The sequence below is a fragment of the Fringilla coelebs genome, assembly GCF_963513975.1.
Source record: "Fringilla coelebs genome assembly, chromosome: 11".
NCBI lineage: Eukaryota > Metazoa > Chordata > Aves > Passeriformes > Fringillidae > Fringilla > Fringilla coelebs.
Window position 1 is genome coordinate 7,440,491 of NC_140037.1, and position 21,635 is coordinate 7,462,125.

At 46.0% G+C, this 21,635-nt stretch overlaps 1 protein-coding gene across 1 annotated transcript in view; it reads left to right on the forward strand.

Annotated features, from left to right (window-relative positions):
• Positions 1-10,814: 10,814 nt before the first annotated feature.
• CAPN6 (calpain 6) overlaps positions 10,815-21,635 on the forward strand; it is a gene marked incomplete at its 3' end in the record, with an annotated part of 41,736 nt that continues 30,915 nt past the window's right edge. Inside the window, exons 1-2 of the mRNA XM_084213071.1 lie at positions 10,815-10,875; positions 11,649-11,816. Of these exons, the coding sequence (XP_084069197.1) occupies positions 11,652-11,816 (165 nt within the window). The 5' untranslated portion in view covers positions 10,815-10,875; positions 11,649-11,651. The remainder of the gene's footprint in view (positions 10,876-11,648; positions 11,817-21,635) is intronic.

Sequence of the window (21,635 nt, forward strand, 5' to 3'; positions counted from 1 at the left end):
TTTCAGGGTGGGTATCTGCTCATCTGCTCATCTGCTAGGGTTCTGAAAACCACAAAGCTCACAGCTCTATGCACACTGCAGCTGCAAAAGGCATCCCAAGGGGAACACAAAACGGCCACAACATGGCTTCCTGCACAGCTTTTTCCTTGGAACCTGCCTTAGCCCAAGGCTGCATTTACTGCCTAGGGTTAGGGTTAGGGTTATGCATAGGGTTAGGGTTTTGAAAGCCGCAAAGCCCAGAGCTCCAGGCACACTGCAGCTGCAAAAGGCATGCCAAGGGGAACAAAAAACAATATGCCTCCCAGACCCAAGCTGCCACTACCACAAACTGAGGCTTCTTTGAGAGATTGAAGCATCTCTTCCAAACTGACATCTGCAACCTGGGCTGGTGAGTTTTGTTTTCTGGGTAAAAGGGCCGGTGTTGGTGTTCAAGGGTCTGTGGCCCCAAGGGAGTGGTGGCAAGGCAAGGCAAGGCAAGGCAAGGCAAGGCAAGGCAAGGCAAGGCAAGGCAAGGCAAGGCAAGGCAAGGCAAGGCAAGGCAAGGCAAGGCAAGGCAAGGCAAGGCAAGGCAAGGCAATGAAAGGCTAGAAAAGGCAAGGGAAGGGTAAGGCAGGGCTTGGTAAAGAAAGGCAAGAGGTGTAGGGAAGGCAAGGCAAGGCAAGGCAAGGCAAGGCAAGGCAAGGCAAGGCAAGGCAAGGCAAGGCAAGGAATCAGTAGGCAAGGCAAGACAAGTGGTATGAAGGCAAGGGAAGTGTAGGCAGGGTAAGGCAAGGGAACACAAAACAAGGGAAGAATATGCAAGGTAAGGCAAGGGAGCTATCACACCTTAGCTACTCATCCCTTCCCTTGCCTGTCCCACCCATCCCTTGCCTGTCCCACCCCATCCTTGCCTTTCCCACCCTTCCCTTGCCTGTCCCACCCCATCCTTGCCTTTTCCACCTCTCTCTTGCCTGTCCCACCCCATCCTTGCCTTTTCTACCTCTCCCTTGCCTTGCCTTTCCCACCCATCCCTTGCCTTTTCCACCTCTCTCTTGCCTTTCCCACCCATCCCTTGCCTTTTCCACCTCCCTCTTGCCTTGCCTTTCCCACCCCATCCTTGCCTTTCCCACCCATCCCTTGCCTTTCCCATCCCATCCTTGCCTGTCCCACCCCATCCTTGCCTTTCCCATCCTCGCATCCCTGGGTGCTGCCGCCACCTCGTGGCCACGTTCCCCCCTCCCTGGGCTCACAGGAGGGAGGGAGGGAGGCAGGATTTCGTGTGTCCTGCAGGGAAATGAATCCCGGGGCCCTTCCCTCGCAGGGCTGTTCCCCTGCTCCTCCTCCCCCCTGTGACCAGTCTGCCTGGAAAATAACTCCAAGCCCCACTTCAAACCCTGCAGGGTAGCGCTGCCTTGTCTTTTTAGAATTTTTTCTTCTGATTGTGGTTAAGGTAGTTGGGGGATAAAGCCTGTTCTTTACACTTCAGCTTCTCTTACAGCTGTAGAGAGGGGCAAAGCACAGCCCCTTCTCTGACTTCTGTTTTAGGGCTTGTCTTCCTTTAACTCAGTGCTGGCAAGCCACCAGTCTGGGACTGATCCCTTCCTCCAACCCCTCATGTCATTTATGATTTAGGACAAAGTAGGAAGGAACCTGTTATCAAAATTCCACAATGTGAAGGATGAGTGATTCAGGTTCAAAATGCTGTTGCTGCGCAAAATCAGGCATGACTGGATACACAACCCTGAAAATTTTCATTGAATCTTGCTTAGTTCTCAGATTTCTGGGGCTCTTTTTTATTCAAACTGCTTAAATTAAAAAGGGTAGAGTAAACATGTAGGATTTAAGTCAAATCTCTGCTGGAAACCACCTCATGTTTTATTAATAAATTGCCCCATGAAATTAAGTGAATAATAGATGAACATATCTCTGGTGGGACACAGGAACCTGGCAGGGGAGTGTGTGTGCAAGGTGATGGGCAGGAATTTCTGCAGGTATGATGGGCTCTGAGCTCAAGGTGCTGAACATACAGATGTGGGGTATAGAAGATTTTGTGAAGGAGCAAATTCTGGTGGTTTCTTGCCCTGTAGTGTCTCTTTACAAAACAGGCTGTCTCTGGGCTCTGGCATGCTGCTGAGGGTGCAGGAGGAGTCAGGTTTAGAAAGCAGCAAGTCTGGAGCAGGGGACAGTGTGGTGGGGCACTGCTCAGGGGGTGCCTGCAGGCTGTGCAGGAGAGCAGTGAGGAAATTGGGGACACCAGGAGATGCAGCACAGTCATGGATGGAAAACCAGTCCAGAGGAGGGGACACATCCACCAAGGTAGCTAAAGGCTGCAGGGTTCATTCAAGGATTTAATGTACGATGTTGTAAGGTTAAATGGTTCAAAATAACTGAGACCTCTTTTCCAAGTTTTTTTTTCCATTAGTTGCCATCTGTGTAGCTCATCTTGCTGCCTGTCCAAAGGAATTTCTGCTTCTGACAAGACTTCCAGCAAGAGCTCCTCCTCAGCCCAGACAAATCCCATCCAATTCTTGGATTACACCACTCACATCAAAAAGTTCTCATGATTTTGTTCTGCACTGGATCAAAGAAAAGTCAGCTACTGCGAGAACACTTCTTATAAGCTGTGAATATTATTATCAGCTCACAGAGTGGAATTTTGTTGTGCTCCAACATGAGCTGGATTTTACAATATTTTATATACACACATATATACAGCATGAATTAACTCTAATATATATAACATTCCCTCAGCTGTGCAAATGAATCACAGTGTGCGTGTAATATACAGGCATCAGCTTTTTATTATGATTTAAACTCTGGGCTACTTACTCAGTCAGGAATTGGAAACACATGGCTTTAGTTTGTAAGGTTTTTTTACTCATGAAATAGTAAAACTGTGGTGGCAGCTTCCTGGGACTTTCAGTCAAAATTTCAGCGTGCGTTCAAAAGGAATTGGGGTAAAAGGGTAAATAGTCCTGTGGTGAACCTTGCAGAACAGAAATTTTTGATGCTTCTTAATAATCTTCAGAGTAATTTGTGGATGTAACTCATTCCCTGAGGTCCAATCTCCTCTAGGAAATTTACACAATAATAATGTTGAGGAGAAGGAATGAACCTATTTGTAAACTTAGACCAGTTATGCTAAAATGAAGATTAAATGGAGGAAGAAAACTGGGGAGAATACATAAAACTATGGTACAGATGAAATTTTGTAACGCATTTTGAAACGGTGCTTGTTCAAAAATGGGACTGCATTTACTAAAATAAAAATAAAAGCCACATAATGGCAAAATAAAGGTGTTAGAGTCCTCAAGTAAGAAAAAATTCAAGTCAAATTAACCCAGATGTTTAGGATTTACCCAAGAGGAAATTGAGGCTGAGCAAGGAATGGAGAGAAGCTTGTTTTTCCAAAACCCTTTTTTCTTGAGAATTTCTTTGTGCCCTGCTTTAGAATTTCTTTGTGCCCTGCTTTCTATTTTGCTACAGCACTGAGAAATGTATGATTTTCTGTGTTCTAAACTTTGTTACCCCCATGAAGTGATACCAATTCCTTTACTAGAACAGGGAGAAGGATATGTCTATGCAGCCTAATAAGGAATGTAACTTTTTTTTTCCCCCACAGTGCACATTAATCTGTTTTTTCCCTACCAAAAAAAAAAAAAAAAAAAAAAATCCAAACAGACCCTGGACCCTGCAACTCTTGCCAAACAGCCTGGCCTTATCTCCTTCTTTAAGAGTTCACTCCCAGTCCGAGCCACAGCCACAGCTGATGGTCTGTGTGTAAGGAGCACATCTGCACTTTTGGTCAGCTCGGAGCTTTCCTGGTGTCCCTGGGACATCCCTGGCAGGGTTATCCCAACACACACCCCCTGGAGATGTGATCGTGGTTCAGCCCAGAGAATTCCACGGTAAGAAGCCGAGGGATCATTGTTTGCAGGAGCCACTTTGGAGCTTGATGTGCCCCAGCAGCATCTGACCCCGGGCAGGTGAGTGCCTGACAGGTGTTTACTGATGAACACCTCTGTCACCAGGAATGAAAGCTCTGCCTGAACCCTAAGGAGCTAACACAGTGAGAAAATGCTTTGGAGTACTTGAGTTTGTTTAGTATGTAGTTCTTTCAGAAAGTTACAGCTCTGTGCTAACTTCTGAGCCAAATTTATTGCAGGATTTATTAACAAAGTATGGATGCTCTCCTTTCTTCTGGGATAACCAGTTCCACTCTTCTCTCTACAGGCATCCTTTACAGGTATTCTAAAGAAAAGGGCTGGACTGAGAAAGTGTGATTTGATCTCTGCTCATATAATTCCATTTGCCATCCTGTCTCTGATCTTCACAAATATTGTCAGTTCTCTCTGTGGATTCTTTCACTGTGAAATTAAAGGTGGTTTTTTTTTTTTTTTGGTTGTTTTTCTTTTACTTTATTTCATTGTTCTTGTGAATGAGAGATTTTTGTACTGTATCTAAAATAATTGATAAGTGGATGTATAAAATCATGGAGTGGCCTGATAAGGAGTTACTGATTAATTTGCAATCTCTTTTTACCCTCTTTATTTAAACTAACTTTTATGAAAAGGCAGAATAGAAGGGGTACTGGAATTCTGAAGAAAGCTGTTCCCTGTAGTTTCAGCACAAAACCTTGCCTTGAATGAATGAAGTGGCAGTGCTGTTTGCATTTTTTCAGAGCTTTTTATAGATTACTTGACTGGATTGATATTAATTGTAACAATTGCCGTCTACTACTAAATGACTTTTTAAAAAAATCTAACTGAAATTGTACCTCTCTGATGTTCACTGAAAATGTGTCTGATTTTGAGGCTTTACTGGAAGCCACTGAAGGACAAGGTTTCTTAAAACATGAGGACACCTGTGCACTTTGGAAAATCCTGAGAGGAGCCATGGGTTTTGTCTCTGCTTGCAGTGATCTTTAAGAATTTCAGGGTTTTGTGGAAGGTTTCACCTGGAAGTCAGGTGGAGGCAAAAGTCTGCTCTGCTGCTAATGCCATTTCTTTTTAAATCTTTGCCCTTTCCTGACAGGAGAGAGAGAGGTTAGTGTTCCATGGGCAGCTTCTGGGGATAAACTCTCATGGGAAAGGCAAGGAGGGGAGAGAGGGAGTCCAGCCAGAGTTTATCCCCTCTAAGTGTGTTCTGCCAGGACTTTGAGTGGTTTTGACTATGAAATCAGCACTGTACTGCTGAACAGTCACAGGTGTATGTTGATTTCACTCCCTTCTCAAGCTGAAAAGATCCCACACACCCCTGACCATCAGCCAGCCCTACAAACTGGGGGTGATTCTGCTCATGCCAGGTGCAGCTTTTCCCCCTTGGGCACCTGCAAGGGCAGCTTTCCTCAGCAGCTGTTTGCTTCTGTACCCCCATCCTGAAGGGTCAGAGTGAGTTTCCACTTTATCTCATCGGGAACTGGTGAGATAGAGAGATGGAGAGAGAACAAGCTGTGAAAATCAGGGGCAGGTTCTTGGCAGAGCTCCTGCTCCACTCCTGGGCTTAGGAAACGTCAGGCTTGGTCCTGACCCAGCACCCACCCTCTGCAGTGCAATCTGAATTCTGGCTCCCCACTGAAGCACCACACAGTGAGATGTGAAAGAAGAACCTGGTTAACACACAAGTGTTGTAATTAATTTATCGTGGTAAAACTTTGGTTTGTAGCCTGTTGATTCTGCCAGGCTGTGTAAGCAAACAGCTTGTGGGCTGTCCAGTTGCTCTCCCCCACATTCCTGCTCAGAAATGATAGGATATGGGCTGGGATACTCCCAGATGAAAATAATGTGGTTTTCTTTCTTGATTTTAAGTGTGGCTAAACTGCACAGCAGAACAAGGTTGGCACGGTCCTGTTTCTGCGAGAAGGCAAATGCTTGTGTCTCCTTCCCACAGCTAATTCTTGAGCTGAGCTAACAGAGAAACCTTCTTTATACACCTCTAAAAGTCCTGAGTTGCAGAGGCTCTAAAATAGTCAAACTAACCTTATTTTGTTGGAAAATCTAAATACTGGATGAAAGCAGGGCTAATGCTGCACAATCATGGCATCCCCAGAGCACACAATAAACTTGGTGTTTCACCCAGTCAGGAGAGCACTGCCATCCAAAGCTACTGAGAACCCTGGATCACAGTCATTTATACTGGACAGGCTGCTATTAAATTATCCTGTGCAGCAAATTTGATCAATATATTCTTACTAATGCAATTGCACATCCTCACAACGCAGATCTAACACTGTTTATACATTTTTATTGGCTTATGCAGAGGAAGAGACGAGATCCAGTCCAACATAAAGCCTCCCAGTTAATGTCCTGAGCTGTTTAAAGAATTTGAATGAGTAAATTTCTCCAGAAGAGATGCTTCTACTGCAGCAGTAGCAGTAGAACAGCCAAGATCATGAAACCACAGTGTTTATGAAGTGGAAGATTTTCAACTGCTTTAAGTTCCCCTGCACTTAATACAGATTTGCAAAGTCACCGTGTTGTAAGGACCTGTGATCACTCTGCACAGCAAGAAAGAGCAATAACTTTTTCCAGCTGGAGATCTGGAAGTTCCTTTCATTAGTTTTACAGAAAACCAGTTCAGAGTCATTTAAAGCTTTTAGCTGCAGGGCTGCTTTTTTGGAGGCACTCACTGGTTTGATTGTTCTGAAGGAAACTGTGGAGACAGGGATGTTTGGGAAAATACAAAACTATGTTTGCAAACAGTGAAATACTTGAGTCCTTGTTTTGCTGTCGTAGTCCAAACAGTGGATTTGAGGTTTGGTGAGGAGTCAGAGTTGAAGGAGCAGAGCTTGGAGCTGGGAGGCTTTTGTGTGCTGTCAAGACAGGCAAACAACTGCAGGTAAAAAAGACAAACCTGAGAACCAGGTGTGGCTGTTAGTTCTGCTGAGGTGTCTTGGTTTGGAAAGCCAGGTGCCTGCTAAAGGAGACAGGAGCCTCCCCTGAAATGGAGAATGCAAACCCTCCCCACCCCTCCAAATTGCTGTGAATTTTAAATAAGGGGCTCTCAGGCAAAAAATTTGGGAGCAGGAAATAACAGTTCTTTAATAGGGAAGGGAAAAAAAAGAAAAGGATAAAATAAAACGATGCAATACACTAGAACAACACTGTCAGAGTCAGAACTCAACCTGACACCCTGTGGGTCAGGGTGTTGGTAGCAGTCCAGTTGGAAAAGGGGCTGCAGTCCTCCTGGAGTGTCAGGCGTGGCTCTGTTGGAGCAGGGGAGTCCTGTAGGAAAGGGGTGAATTCTTCCTCTGCAGATCCATGGAATTAAAGCAGCTGCTGTTCCTCTGGGGAGTCCAGTGGAGAAGAGCTGTGCTGGTGTGTCAGAATCTCCAGATTATATCCGGGTAGGAATGCTTGGCTCCTCCCTCTGGGCAGAGCATCTCACAATGGGATGTTATAGTTCTTATCAGTCATGTGGTGACATTCAATAGCCCCTTATCAGCAGAAGTCCCCTGCTGAGGGACCCTGATTATGACCACTCAGGAAGAGAGATAAGGAGGATTGCCCACTTGACACCAGACAACTGCCCTACAGATGGCAATAGAATGCATCTTGCCTTGCAATCTGGAACATAAGGTGACAACTTGGTACCTGCAAATGGACAATAATCTTCAAACTGGGTTCATACAATAACAGAAAGCTTGGGGTTGGAAAGCTCGTCTCATCCCACCACCCTGGGCAGGGATATCTTCCAGGCTGCTCAAAGTCCTATCCAACCTGGCCTTGAACACTTCCTGGGATGGGCAGTCCACAGCTTCTCTGGGCAACCTGTGCCAGTTCTCAGGAAAGAAATTCTTCCTGGTATCCTAATCTGAACCTACCCTCTTTCCATTTAAAACCACTTCCCCTTGTACTATCGCTGTCTGCCCACGTGAAAAGTTGCTCTCCCTCTTTTTTATAAACTCCCTTTAGGAACAGGAAGGCTTCTCTGAGGTTTCCCTGGAGCCTTCTCTTCTGCAGGCTGAGGCACCCCAGCTCTCTCAGCCTGGGAGGCTACCTCAGAGCATGGAATATGCTGTGTGCATCATTTCTGGCATCCCTCCAAGGCCTTCCCAGTCAGGGGCTCCTGAACCAGCAGGAATGTGGGCCTGAACTCAGGATTCTCAGGAAGAAGCAGTTTCATTTTCAAAGTTTTGTCCGACTGTGGCCTTAAATCCTGCCCAGAAATGCACTTTGCCCTTTTAGTCCTGGCGCTGTGCACGGAAATTCCTTGGAGTCCTGCAGCTGGAACAGCAAAGTGGGGTGTGTGATAGAATTTTTGTGTTACAGCACATCAAGCCTCCTCCTTGCAGAGGAGTTCATCTGGCACCGAGGGCCCTCTGCAGCTGCTTGGCCTCTGGGGCTGAAAGTGCTGGGTTTGGTTAGGGAAAGCCCAGCCCTGCTGTCCCTGAGCCCCTTGGGCCAGGATGGGAGTGGGAGGGATGGCTGGGCTTAGCAGCTGAAATAGCTGCTCTGACTGGGATTTTACCCTGCATGTCACTTGGTCACACAGAGTAACCAAGCTGGGATGGGAGCAGGTGAATTCTGTCCAGGTTGGTGTGTTTATTGCATGAATTCAAGGATGAGGAGGGTGTAGTTCTCCTTCACACGCCTGTTGGGACAGTCAGTGCTGTTTGTTGTGGATCTCCTGTGGAGCAGCTGGGGGAGAGAAAGGTTAAGACAGGGAAATGTGAGTGTAAAGAAACACTGTTGGGAAGTTTAACACTCCAAGCTTACCTTAATGCTCTGGTGAATACCTGGATTTCAAGTGAAGGTCCCTTTAATTTATGGCTGCTGCTAAGGCCAGGAGCTGGTATTTGCCCGGTGCTGAATGTGATTTAGCTGTGCTCTGGCTGGCTCTGGCAGAGGAATCATCTCTGAGAATAAACTGTAAGTAAAACTGAGATTGTTCTGTGCTCAGGCTGAAGAGGGGACTCTGCACCAGCTCCACTTCACTCTTCTGCTGAATCCCTTTTCCTTATCAGAATGGGAAACTCTCTGGAAAAACAGAGGGGCAGAGAAAGACTTAAAAGCTGTGAGGTTGAAAGCTCAGTGACATGAGACCTCCTGTACTTCTGCTGATACCCTGGGGGTTGGGTGATCTGGAGAGCTCTTCAGCATTTTTTCCCCCTTCTTTTCTCCTCTGTCCCTCCCCTGCAGTGGTCCCTTCTCTGTGCAGAACAGTGGCTCTGGGCTGGGGTGCAGTATTTTTAGGACTGTGTTTCCTAGTGCACTGTGCACAGCTGATCTGTATCACATGGCAGAGCAGGGAGCCCTGGCAGAGCAGCTGCCAAGCCCTGCAGTGTTTCCTCAGCACTGCGAGGTTGGAGAGCCAGCTGAGCTGGGGTAAAACTGTGGGTGTGGAGCAGGGGATGCTCTGCTGCCCAGTGCCCCAGCTGGAGGAAGGAGTGTGCTTCTTAGTTTGGGAGCTTCAGTCATCAACTGAGGGTCAAAAACTGGGAGCTGTTTCAGAAATAAACCTTGGAATGGGAGCCAGGTCTGCCTCAGGCCATGTTCTGGTAGGTGAATGCTCCAGGAGATGTGGGCTCAGCTGTGCCCCTCCATCCTCAGCACTCAAACCACCAGGCTGTTGCACAGAAACTGCACTGACATTCTTGATGGAGGGCTTTCCAACAAGAAAGAGATCTTTTTATTGAGTTTAAAATGGGCAGCTCTGGGTTCCTGTGAAAGTGGGTTCCTCCAGATGGTGATGGGAGGTTCAGTGCCTCCTGGGTAGGGGTGAAATGTTCAGCAGCCAGGACGAGCAGCCCTGGGAGCCTGTGCCCCTAAAACACCCTGCAGACATCACAGGGAGCCTGGAGAGAGCCAGCAGGAGAGACTGGCAGGAGAAGCCTCCTCCTTGTTGGTGCTTCCCTTGCTGTGCACTGCTGGTGCAGCCCAGGGCGAGGCAGGCAGTGCTTTGTCACCACCTTCTGTGCATTGCCAGAACATTCCAGGCTGTTGTGGAATGCAGTGTTAATCCTGGAAGGTCTCACGTTCCTGTCTGGCAGATACGTGGGGAGAAAGGGCAGGGGAATGAGGTCATGAAGGACCTGTCCCAATGAATTAGGCAGTGGCAGAAACCTCATCACCCAGGGGCTATTTTAAAAACCAATAGACTCGGTTTAGAATGTTAGATAGCTCATGGGGAATTTTCAATGATCAAGAATGCCAGTTATCATGAAATAATCTATATCCCACCCAAATTAGTCAGACTATTTTGTTGTGGTCCCTGAGGTACCTCTGTAAAATTGACAAGTCGTTCTACACTTGAATTTGAAGAACTGGTTTGTGGGGGGAAGCAAATCTATTTGCCCTGTCTTCGGAGACCACCTGCCAAGTGAGAGGACTTGAGACTTTTTTTTGAGGGAGATAAGTAAGCAGAAAGCAATAGAATCACAAAAGGGCTTTGATGGGGAGGGATCTTAGAGCCCATCCAGTCCCACCCCCTGCCTTGAGCAGGAACACCTTCCACTATCCCAGGTTGCTCCAAGCTCCATCCAGCCTGGCCTGGGACACTTCCAGGGATGGGGCATCCACAAAGAGCTTTCACTCACAGGAACAGACCATGATAAATTTGACATTTCCCAGCGTTCCTCATTACTCTTCTGTATTTCTCTCGCTGTGCTCACTTGCACACCTGCAAAAGCTGGGCTTAGTTTCCTGCAGATTTGTGGAATCTCATCCCATTTGTGCTGCAGGTGGCTCAAGGAGCACCAGCTGAGCTCCCTGCAGCTGGACACAGTGGGTGGCTGCCAGAACCGTCTGGTTCCATCCTGCTACAGAGCAGGATGTTGGTTAATTCAGCCTGCATTTGTCTTTATTGCAGGCAAGGAAGGGGAGATACATCTCTAATTCCAACCTGTGTCCAGAAGGAAGAGGAAAGGAACTGACACCCAGAACCTTTCCAAGCAGGGTAAGTTCAGATGCTCTTACCACTCTCTCTCTTGAAGCAGAAGTAGCATCCCTCATGTCCTCCAAATTTCAAACTATCCTGAGTGATTTCTGTAATTGATTCCTCATTTGTAAAATGTTTTAAAGCAATTTATTTGAGCTCTGTGGGTGCAACCATAAACCTGCCAAGTTTGATAATCAGGGTTCTGGGAACACATTGTTTGGGTCTTTCGTCGTTGTGCTTTTTCTAAATACTTTTAGTTCTCATCAATTATTTGCAAATATTTTCTCCTTCTGGGAATTCAGTTCCCTGAAATGTAACAAAAAGTCCAAAGACAATATTACAAGCCAAAGTATTGTCACTTAAATTAAGATGGAGAAATGTGGAAATCTGGTTTTGGTTTTTTTAGGCATGAGATTTGGAGTAGATAATTCGAGCTGTAGTGGCCAGAAGAAGAATGTAGGACAGAAAGATGGCCCAGCCCTTCACACATGGTGCAGACTGAGAGCCAAGCCTCACTCTGCTACCTTTCCAATCAATTAGACAAAGCAAAATGTTGGATTTGTGCCTGGCCTCTTTCCAGATAAGAATTCTGTTCAGACAAAAACATGATCCTTATCTATAAGATCTTCTTGGGTTTATACTTTCCCAGTCCTTAACCTAATCTAATTTATAAGTCAGTGATCTCATTTAGAGCAGGTTACATGCTCTCTTGTTCAAGACCAGGGAGTGGTACCAGCTATGGACTTTGAAGAGCCTGCATGGTTTGTCCAATGTTGATCTTATCTCGACAGAAGATGTCCTCATCCGTGCAGCTCTTCCAGGACCAGAGGTACCACGAGCTGAAGGAGCAGTGCCTCCAGCAGGGGATCCTCTTTGAGGACCCTGAGTTTCCAGCCTCAGATGAATCCCTGTACTACGACTCAGCAGCAAAAGGGAAAGTGGAATGGAAGCGGCCAAAGGTAATGGATGGATGTGTTTGCACTCTGCTGGCTCCTCCAGCACAGACACTTCCACCAAGAGGTGTCTGAGCAAAGCTTTGTCCTGTTCTGAATTGCCACCCTCTCCCTCAGCTGTTTCAGTTTGGTTCTGGTGAAGCCTTAGCAGTTCTACCCAGACCAGAGTAGAGAGTTGTCCTTTATTGGTGGATGCCAGCTCTGGTCTCTGCATGGCTGTGCTGAATTCACAGTGGATTTTGTCTCTGACTTGAGTGGAACCTCAATTACAAATCAGTGATTAGCTTTGCATTTAATTATTACCCATTAAACATGATTTTAATGTAGGAAACCTCACATATGAATTAGTGTTCTATTAACATAAATTTTATTTTATTTATCCTAAAACAAAACACAGGTTGACCTGACCCTCCTGAGATGTTGAGCCATACCCCTCTGCCAACCAGAAATTCAGAGGGTCAATTCTGGTGTTGATGCCAACAACACAGAACCATAGAATCTTCCAGGTTGAAAAAGCCTTCTAAGATCATGGAATCCAACACTTACCCTGACACTGCTGAGTCCATTACTAAGCTCTGTCCCTAGCACCAGGTCTCTAAAAAATCACTTCCAGTAGCAGTCAGTTCCAGTGCTTGACAACCCTTTTGGTGAAGAAATTCCTCCTTGTATCCAATCTAAGCCTCTCCTGGTGTTTCAGAACGTTGGGCTCTGCTAATACCCCAGTTCCTCTGGGATAAACCTGGGAAATAACTGAGCTGAGCACATTTCAAAGGTGCAGCATCTTCCAGAGCCCTTCAGCTCATGCAGGCAGCCTCCTGGGGAGATCCTCTGTGGGGAAAACCTGCTGGTTTGTTGGAAAAAGAGTAAGAAACATTGCCTCTGGTTAGTGGGCATTCTTTCTGCCCACTGATGTTAGCATCATCCTGCTCTTTTCCTGTGGTTTCCCTGGAGTTTCCCCCCTCTGCCAGGCTGAAGTGGGGCTGGGGGCAGCTGTGTCCTGCCAAGAGGGGATGTCCTTGGCCACCTGTCCTGGCTAACACTGCCTCTGTGTGGTGGTCCTGCTCAGCATGGGCTGAAAATACCCAGGAATTCCTGTCACTGCTGAATGGATGCTTTGTCTTATTTTTAACTAAACCTCGGGTTTGTGTGAACTTTTTCACTGACCCTGCAGAGAGGATGGAATCTCAAGGACATCTTTGTCAGTGTTAAACAAACAGCAGTGATCCCCCAAGCAGGGCAGGCAGGCATGTGAGGAAAGAGTGGGTAAGCTTGCTTCAGAGATAAACAGTGTTCTTTAGTTATTCACAAAGGAAAATCGCCTGATCCTACAGAATGAGACTTTTATCATGTGCTTTCCTGGTTTCCCCGCTTGACCCTGTGTTTTTTAAGCCCTGATTCTGCTTTCATCTGCATCTTCTCTTTGTGAGAGGGCTGTGATTGCACCCTGATGTTCTGGGAAGACAGAGCTGGTCTGTGTCCAGGAAAACAGCACAGAAAGGCACAGGGCTGCTGATCTGCTTCCCCAGAAACCCCTCCTGTGTCCCAGCCCGCTGAGGGACACTGCTCTGTTTGATTCAATTCCCATTAACTCCAAAGGTCAGCCACCTGGCTGAAGGTGGGGACTTGCACCTGCACAGCCCAGTGCCTTTTTTCCTAGAAACACTGTGTGCCATGGGCCAATTCTCCACTCTTCTCACCACTTTTCCAGCCTTTTCAGGGGTGGTTATCACCATGCAAGTGAAAAGTCCAGGCAATAAGGCAGAACTGTGTTCTGGAATGATACAGTGATGAGAATAGATGGAACAAGTGTCTCCCCACTTCCCAAACTGGGGTGAGCAGGTTGGTGATTTATCCAGGGCCGAGGTGCCAGAGAATTCAGGGGCTCTGACTTCTGCACCTTCTTGTGTTTACTGGAGTCAGCACCAGCTTTTGTCTGCTTCTAACTGGTGGAAAATGATCCATCATCTCAGGAGCTGAAACATCTTCATATTTACAAGTGTAATTGAAACCCTAAACCCTCCCCTACCTTGTTACCTATTTGAGATTTTGCTCTCATTTGCTAGGCAGAGGAAGCTTGGGGCAAATCCCTCTGTGGGCACTTAGTCTGGGTGAGCTTTGCATTTTGCATAAAGACACTGTCTTTATTCCACAGTGACAGGACTTGGGGTCTCAGTGTCCTCCAGAATAACCAACAGTAACCTACATGTCATCAATTTCATGGAATGAGGGTCGTGAAAGATTTGGCTGTCAGGTTAAATGTCCCTCAGATGTAATGCTCTTCATCATTCAATTCCTGTCCCCTCTGTAGCTGTGGCACTGCAGTCTGACCCTGTTTTCCAGTTTGAACAAGACCAGAGACATCTGCTTATGTTTGGGACTTGTGTGGAGCCCAGTGGTGCCTGCAGGAGAGGGAGGTGTCCTGGCACTGGGTCAGGCTTTGAGCACTTGCATGACCACTGCAAGAGCAGTTTTGGGGCACGGAGAGGAGTGACAGCTCCTCACACCCTGGGATATCTGCCAGGATGGGGCCTGGGGGGGATCCAGAGCTGGAGGAGAGTGGATGTTAAAGGGGAATGCCATCAGCTGGCAGGGCAGTGATGTGCACTCCTCTCAGAGCAGCTGCACTGCTGCCTTCTGTGTGACAAAGTGATGGGTTTGTACCAGCCCCCGTGAACAGGGACACTTACCTGCTCTGCCAGATCCCAGCTCCCTTCTGGAGTGTGGCTCGTGGTTAAATTGATAGTGGAGCCCATGGAAAATGTTAAAGATAGAAACTGAAAATGTTAAGCTTTGTGTTTTCCAAGATCAACTGCACCTGTGTAAGCAGTATGATAAATGATATGATTGTTAGATGTGATGATTGTTTGGTAATGGAATATAATTATTATATAACCATAAGAAGAATCATGAGAAACTATGTTAGAAATTTAAGGGGGGCTATGCTTAGCTGAAATCTATGTATACAATAGAACAATATAAGTTTTAAGAATTAACATGAAAGTTATATAACAATAGAATATAAAAACATGTTCATCTCGACTGTATGGTTGGAGTCAGATTTGGGTTTGTACCCCTGACACCCAGAGCTCTTCAGTAAAAGCACCTGCATATAATCATTCTCGTGATTATGCGTTCCTGAGCGCTAACAAAATGATCACTTTTTCACATCTGAATGTGCCTTTTTAATTCCTTCAGCCCCCTTTTTTTTTTTCAGTTAAAAATATGGAGCAACAGCAATCACCTTGCTTAATTAGAATAGGGGTCCCTCCCCACCTCTCCTCCTCACCCCTAAAGATTTGCATGATATTTTCCTGAAAAAATTACTAATTCTGCAAAGGCTACAAGCACTGAAAAAGCTGAAGTTTGGACTTCTGTTTCCCTGCCTATCCCAGAATTGTCCACATTTCTCTGCTCTTGGTGGTTATTGACTCTTGTTCGAGTGTAGTAAACAGAAGCTGCAAAGCTCTGTGTGCTGACATTCGTGTTTGCACTGGAAATAATGGCACACGTGGCATCTGGGAGGTGAGGAAATGGGTTTCAAAAGGTGCTGAACTTCTGCTGAGCTTTGAGGGAGCTCACAAATCCTTTCATGTGCCTCGAGCACAGCTGGGGACACAGAGGTGGTTTCAGGCTGTGTGAGCCAGTGTCTTGTGGTTTGCTTGTTTGCTGGGCTTCTCTGGGACCTGTTCTGCACTCAGCTTTGCACTAAGATGAAATCAATCCTGAACTGGCTTCTTTGGCTTGTCACACCCTGGATCTCAGCACCATGGATGTTGTCCTCACAGACAGTCCAGCATCCTTCAGTGGGTGACTTTCAGACTTTCATTCCATGACTGCAGCTGTACAGGGCTCCTGGAGGATTTTAGGACTTCCTAGGTGATCCTTTCCACAGGCACTTTGTGTGCTGTAATTAGCTGCGAGTGCACTAGCAGGGAGGCTGTTTGCCATTGTTGCAAATAGTTTTCCTTGCCATTAAAAGCAGATTGAGCTCGTGATCCTCAGCTACAGCTGATTATCTGTGGAAAAGTTTAAAGTCAGATGTTTCTTTGTTAACTGCATGTGTGTGTGTGTATATAAAGAGAATGATTGCAGTGCACCTTAATTTTTATAGAAGGATTTGAGCCTTGCAGAGTCAAAAGTTGTATAAAAGGTCATAGGCAAAGTAGGCTCTGACCTAAGTTTAAACCCTTCATCTTAAGGAAATAGGAAAGCTATTAAGAGCTAAGCTCTGGGAAGCAGTCTGCCCTGGAAGATAATCACAGATTGATGGGGAGGTTTCTGTACACATTAATCATGGTTTTTAGGTTAAAATTGTGGAGGCAGGGACCATGTAGTCCTTCAGACATGGTGCAGCCCTCTGTTAGTGCAGAGGGGGTGGGTGAGGGACAACAACGGGCAGATGGGAAACCACCAGAAGAAAATAATTCCTGAGTGACGCTGAAGCATCTTTTCTTTCCTCACTGAGGACAAACCCCGCACCCCAAAGCTCCTGCAAACGGAGTCTGGCACTGCTGCAGTTTGAGGGGAGCTGTTCCAGCGCCCTGGGTGCCCGGAGCTGTCGGGCTGAGCCGCAGCCATCTGTCCCTGCCGTGCCGGCGTCGATCTGCAGAGCGGGAGGAGCTGCTTGCCAAGGGCTGGCGATGGCAGGAAGGACAGACAGACGGACAGACAGACAGACAGACAGGCGGCTCCCGGCGAGGAAGGCGTTAACCCCACCCCATCCCAGCTGCGGGAGCTGAGGGGTTGGCGCGGCTCCCGAGGATGCAAGTGGCAGCACAAAAGCATCCTCTTCGCAGCCGGTTGCCCTGGCAACCGCAGATTCACAGGGCGGGATTGGCAGCGGGATCCTGCAGGAGATGATGCAGTTGCAATTAAGTCGAATTGTCTTCACGTTGTTAGAATAAATTTTGAGCTGGGAGGGAAGGGGAGGGCTGGTGGGTGCGTGTTGGGGGTAGGACAATGGGCTGCCACTCCTCTGAGATGCCGGGAAGGGCTGAGTCGTGCTCTGGGCTTCTTTGAGGGGAAATTAGTGCTGGCACTTGGCTTCTGAACCTCGGGGGTTCCTTTGTTGGAGCGACTGAAAATCAGCCTCGGGAGCTTTATTTGTTTAATGAGGGTGGATTTGGTGGAGTGAGTGATCTTCTGTGCAGCTCCTGCTGCTCTTGCAGGCTGGTGATCCACAGACTGGAAATGCAGGGATTACCAAGATCCCAGGGAATTGGTGTCCAAAAGTGGAGGGCAAGGTCTTTCAAATCCAGGTCAAAATAAGTCTTACCCTCCCTGCATGGCAGCAGTTCTGGATCAGCTGGGTTCAGAATCTCCTTTCTTGTTTTATTTGGTGAAATTTGTTGATTTGGATCATTTTTACCAGCAGCTGGAGATGCAATGTCATTTTCAAGAGAAGTGTGGCCACCTGGTTTTGCCCTGGAGGGATGAGACAGAGGAGGTTAATTGTGATTTGGTGCATGAGATGCACGGGAATTCACTGAAATTCAAAACTTTCTGAAGCACAGAAGCAGCCAGGATTTTGAAATATAAATGTAATTTAAATAAGAGTTCTAATAACTCAAATACATATAGGATGCACTGATCTACAGAGATCAAAAAAGCAACTGGAATTCTCATTTTACCAACCAAGAATGGAAGTTCTCACAGAACACATCATGATAGAATAACATTGTCATTATTTGTGCTACCCCAATACAATCCTGTAATAATTTTGAAGTTAAGAACAGTCCCAGCTGTTCCAAGGAATTGATCTTTTTCAGGAGCACACGAACCTTGTAAGAATGGAAGGGAGAAATAGTGACTTTTTTTGGTGGGGGGGAAATACTGGGTTAAAATACTTTTTGGTTTTAATTTTAATGTTGCAACTTTTCCCCAAATGTGCTAATAAGGCTGAAATATTTATTGGAATTTTTTTCTTGGAGGCAAGGAAACATTTTTCAGCCCTGAAGGGCTTTCCCTTGTTGGTGATTTAAGGTATTTAGAACAGCATGTTCTGATGGTGTCCAGCCAAACAATTCACTGAAAACATTGTGGGCTTTGTTTTATTTTTGCCCTTCTCCCATTATTGTTTTCTCCTATGGTTTTGAGGTTGGGTTGTTTTATTTTCTTTCACTGAACTTGTTCTGAAGAGAAAATGTGGCACCTACTAGCACCCTGGCAGGTGAAGGTAGGGAGCTCCAGGCAGCTTTTTCCTGCAGTCCATTGCCCTTTCTTGGCTGAGAAATAGCAAAGGTGTATTTTTTGGGGGGGGGCAGGGAGTGTGTTTGTGTGTTTCACAACTGGGAGGTTCATTTGGGATTTTTTTTTCATAGCTGGATGGAAAAGGAAGAACTGAGCAGGAGAATTTTTGTTACATCAGGCATGTAAAACGTGTTTGACAGCTCACAACATCTGAGAGCAGCCTCCTGAGGAACCAGGAAGGCTCCAAAGGAGTCTCATGTGCTGCAGGCTGATACTATTATCATCATCATCATCATCATCATCATCATCATCATCATCAATAATAATAATAATAATAATAATAATAATAATAATAATAATAATAATAATAATAATAATAATAATAATAATAATGTGTTTGTTAGCTAATTTTTTCTGGAGCCAGCCAGCAGTGCAAAGGGAAGGGCCTTTATTGCTACATCAGAAGACTGCCACAAAATACACCTTGTTGAATATAGTAAAAATACTCAATAGTCAGTTGAGGAAATGTGATGTTGATCCCAGGAAAAGGGAATTGGAGGGATGAAATGCCCACACCATGGCCACATGACACTGATCCTTTCTCTGTGGCTGTGACATCTCTGCTGCAAGCCCTGCCTCAGCTGCTGCAGGTGTTCTGCTGTCACCAGACAAACTGGAAAATGTGTGTTGACTTTGTCTGCAGGTCTGGCCTGTCGTTATTCTAAAGTAACGTTTGCCACCAAAGCCTCAAAGTAATAATTAACAGGCTTGTCTGTGGGAATCTGATGGGCATTGGAGCCCGAGAAAATCCTGTTAACAGCAAATATTTCATACTGGATTGCAATCACTAAAGAGAATTTTAAATTGAACAATATAAACTGCACATACAACTAGCAATTTCACAATGTAAGCCCCCAGCAAGCTGAAATCTTGATTAATTTGAAACAGCATTTCTGTCTGTGATGAGACCAACCCAATTTCTAACACGAAAATGCAGCCTGGATGTTGGGCTGTGAGGGCAGGAACCCAGAGCAGGCAGGCAGGGATGTGTTTAAATGGATCCATGCACATGGATATTGCACATGAGTGGGGCAGGGGCTTGGGAAGCAGGATGCTGAAGGGTGAAGCAGGATGCTGAAGGGTGAAGCAGGATGCTGAAGGGTGAAGCAGTGCTTTGGGCTTGCTTTGCCACCCCAGGGCAAATCTGAGGCATTTGGAAGGCAGACAGAGCCCCAGAATCTCTGCTGTACAATTTCAGTGGTGGGAGCTTTATAAGGGAAGTGTAATTTTGTTTTTGTACTCAGGGCAGTGATGGGAAAGAGGATGGGTCCAAGGAGAAGAGGCTGGGCAGGCACACAGGGTTGCTGCAGATGTTGTTAAGCACTTTCTTTCCCAGCTGTTTGGGTCCTGGAGGCAGGGAGTGGAGCAGAGCTGTTTGGGGTGCCCCCAGGGCTCCTCTCAGGCACCAAACAAACAGGGGGGGATCTCTTAATGCCCTGAGTCCCCCCAGCAGTTATTGCTGGCAGGGGCTGGGGTTCCACCCCAGCTGTGTCAGCCTTGTCCAGGTCCCATTCCCCAGGCCAGGGTCTGCAGGCCACACCCAGGCTGAGGCTGATAATGTAAATGATAATTACAATAAAATGTTTCTAAAATCATGGTGTATTCAGGGGAGTTAGAAAGAAAGTTAGGCTTAGTAAATCCTGGGAAAATGTTTAAGGTAGGTCCTGGGAAATGTTAGGCCTTGTGTTTGCTGGATCATGTGAAACTGCACCTGTGTAACCAGTACAGGATAAATGATATAATTGTTAATGTCATGATTGCTAGTAATTAGATATAATTATTGTTTAATTGTAAGAAGAATCATGAGAAACTGTGTTCAAGGGTTTGAGGGGGATCATGAGAAACCCATGCTTGGATGGAATCAGTGTGTACAATAGAACAATGTAAGTTTAATAATTAATGTGTAAGTTATATAATGATAGAATATAAAAACATGTTCATCCCAAAGCCATGGCAGAGTCAGATTTGGGTCTGTGCACCCCTGACACCCAGAGCTCTCCAACAAAAGCACCTGCATGTAATCATTCTGTGATCCTGTGTTCCTGGATGCTGAGTGCAGGGTGCTGTTCTCTGGACCAGAAACCCTGAGAACCTGATAAAATTCCATTTCTGTGCCTGTGAAGCTCCACCAGGAGCAGGATCAGGAATTCCACACTGTTCTAGGATTTTGTCTCTCCTCTGCAGCAGGCTGGTGATGCCCAGCTCTGGCAGAATGCTTCACCCTGAAAAGATCTTGTGTGTTAATTTGAAAAATGAAAATATGGGAGCACTCACTTGTTTTGAGATGAGTGTTTAATTTAAGAAGCTCTATTGAGACTGAAACAGACACTGTTTGTTCTCTTGGGGATGTTATTTTAAGTGTCCTTTTCTAAACAATAGAAACTTATAAACATAGTTTAATTCACTTTTAGCCCACCAGTGATTTATGCTGGTACACCTCAATGTTAATATCAGGGTTTTTGGTCCCTGGCTCCTTTCAAAGCTTTGGGAGTCTCACTGAGTTCTGTTTGTCACCTTGTCTGTCCCCCACCAGGCTGAGTATGGGAGGCATCATGAAAACATCGTTTGGCACATTTCCATCTTGGTTTCTGACTGGATAAAACATTCCTCCCATAATATTCTGTCCTTAATGTTTCCATCTGGGGAAGCTGTGACACGTTCCTTTCTGGAATCGCCGCAGTGTTCCCAGAACCAAGCTGTTGCTCACCCTTATTCTACCAATTCCATAACTTTATTTTCATTTTGCCTGGAAAATCTTGTTAAGGTGGGGCTTGGCCAGAAGAAGAGCTGAGCAAGGCACCACAAATCCTGGAGGTCAGAGCTCTCCAGGGCAGTCTGGTGACGGAGGGGACCCCAGATGACATCAATTTGATGGCCCAATCCCTCTCCCGATGTCACATCAGAAAATTTTAGTTGGTTTTGGTTGTGCCCTTCGTGGCTGGCTGCATCCTGGCAGGAAGCAAAAAATCCCCTCAGTTTATTTTATAAAGGCCACCCTTTATTTCCATAGGATGAAGTGGCAATTTTGGAAAGTGGCAGCTTGCTCAGTGGGATTATTCACCCAAGTCTTCCAGGACTATAATTAAAGGCAAACATTTGTAAATGACATGCATGCTTGCCAAGCAGACAGCTCTCCAGACGCCAGTATTCTGTTATCTTCTCTCTTGGCACTTTTTCCAGTTTGTGTTTCCCTCCCTCAGATCGGGTGAAGGCTTTCTTATGTTGCTGTGGTTGTTTCCTCTAAAGAAAAAAAAAAAAATTAAACGACCTCACTGCCATTTCCAGAGCACAAACAGTACAACTCTAAGGCTCTGAATGCTTCTTTAAAGTTGAAAATGTCAGGTTTCATTTAGTTGGTTCAGTTGTCATTAGATGAAAATTGGTTTCTCAAACAGTTTCTGTTTGTCCTGAGGCAATGTGGTGATGGCAAGAATGGCATGGTAAAATTTATTTGGAGACTGTAAAACAAAAAGCCTGAGGATCATATCCCCAGCTAGCATAAGTCTTCTTACAGTAATTGGTAGTTCATTGATTTAGTCTTCCAAAAGAATTAAATGTCTGACTTCTCTGAAGCAA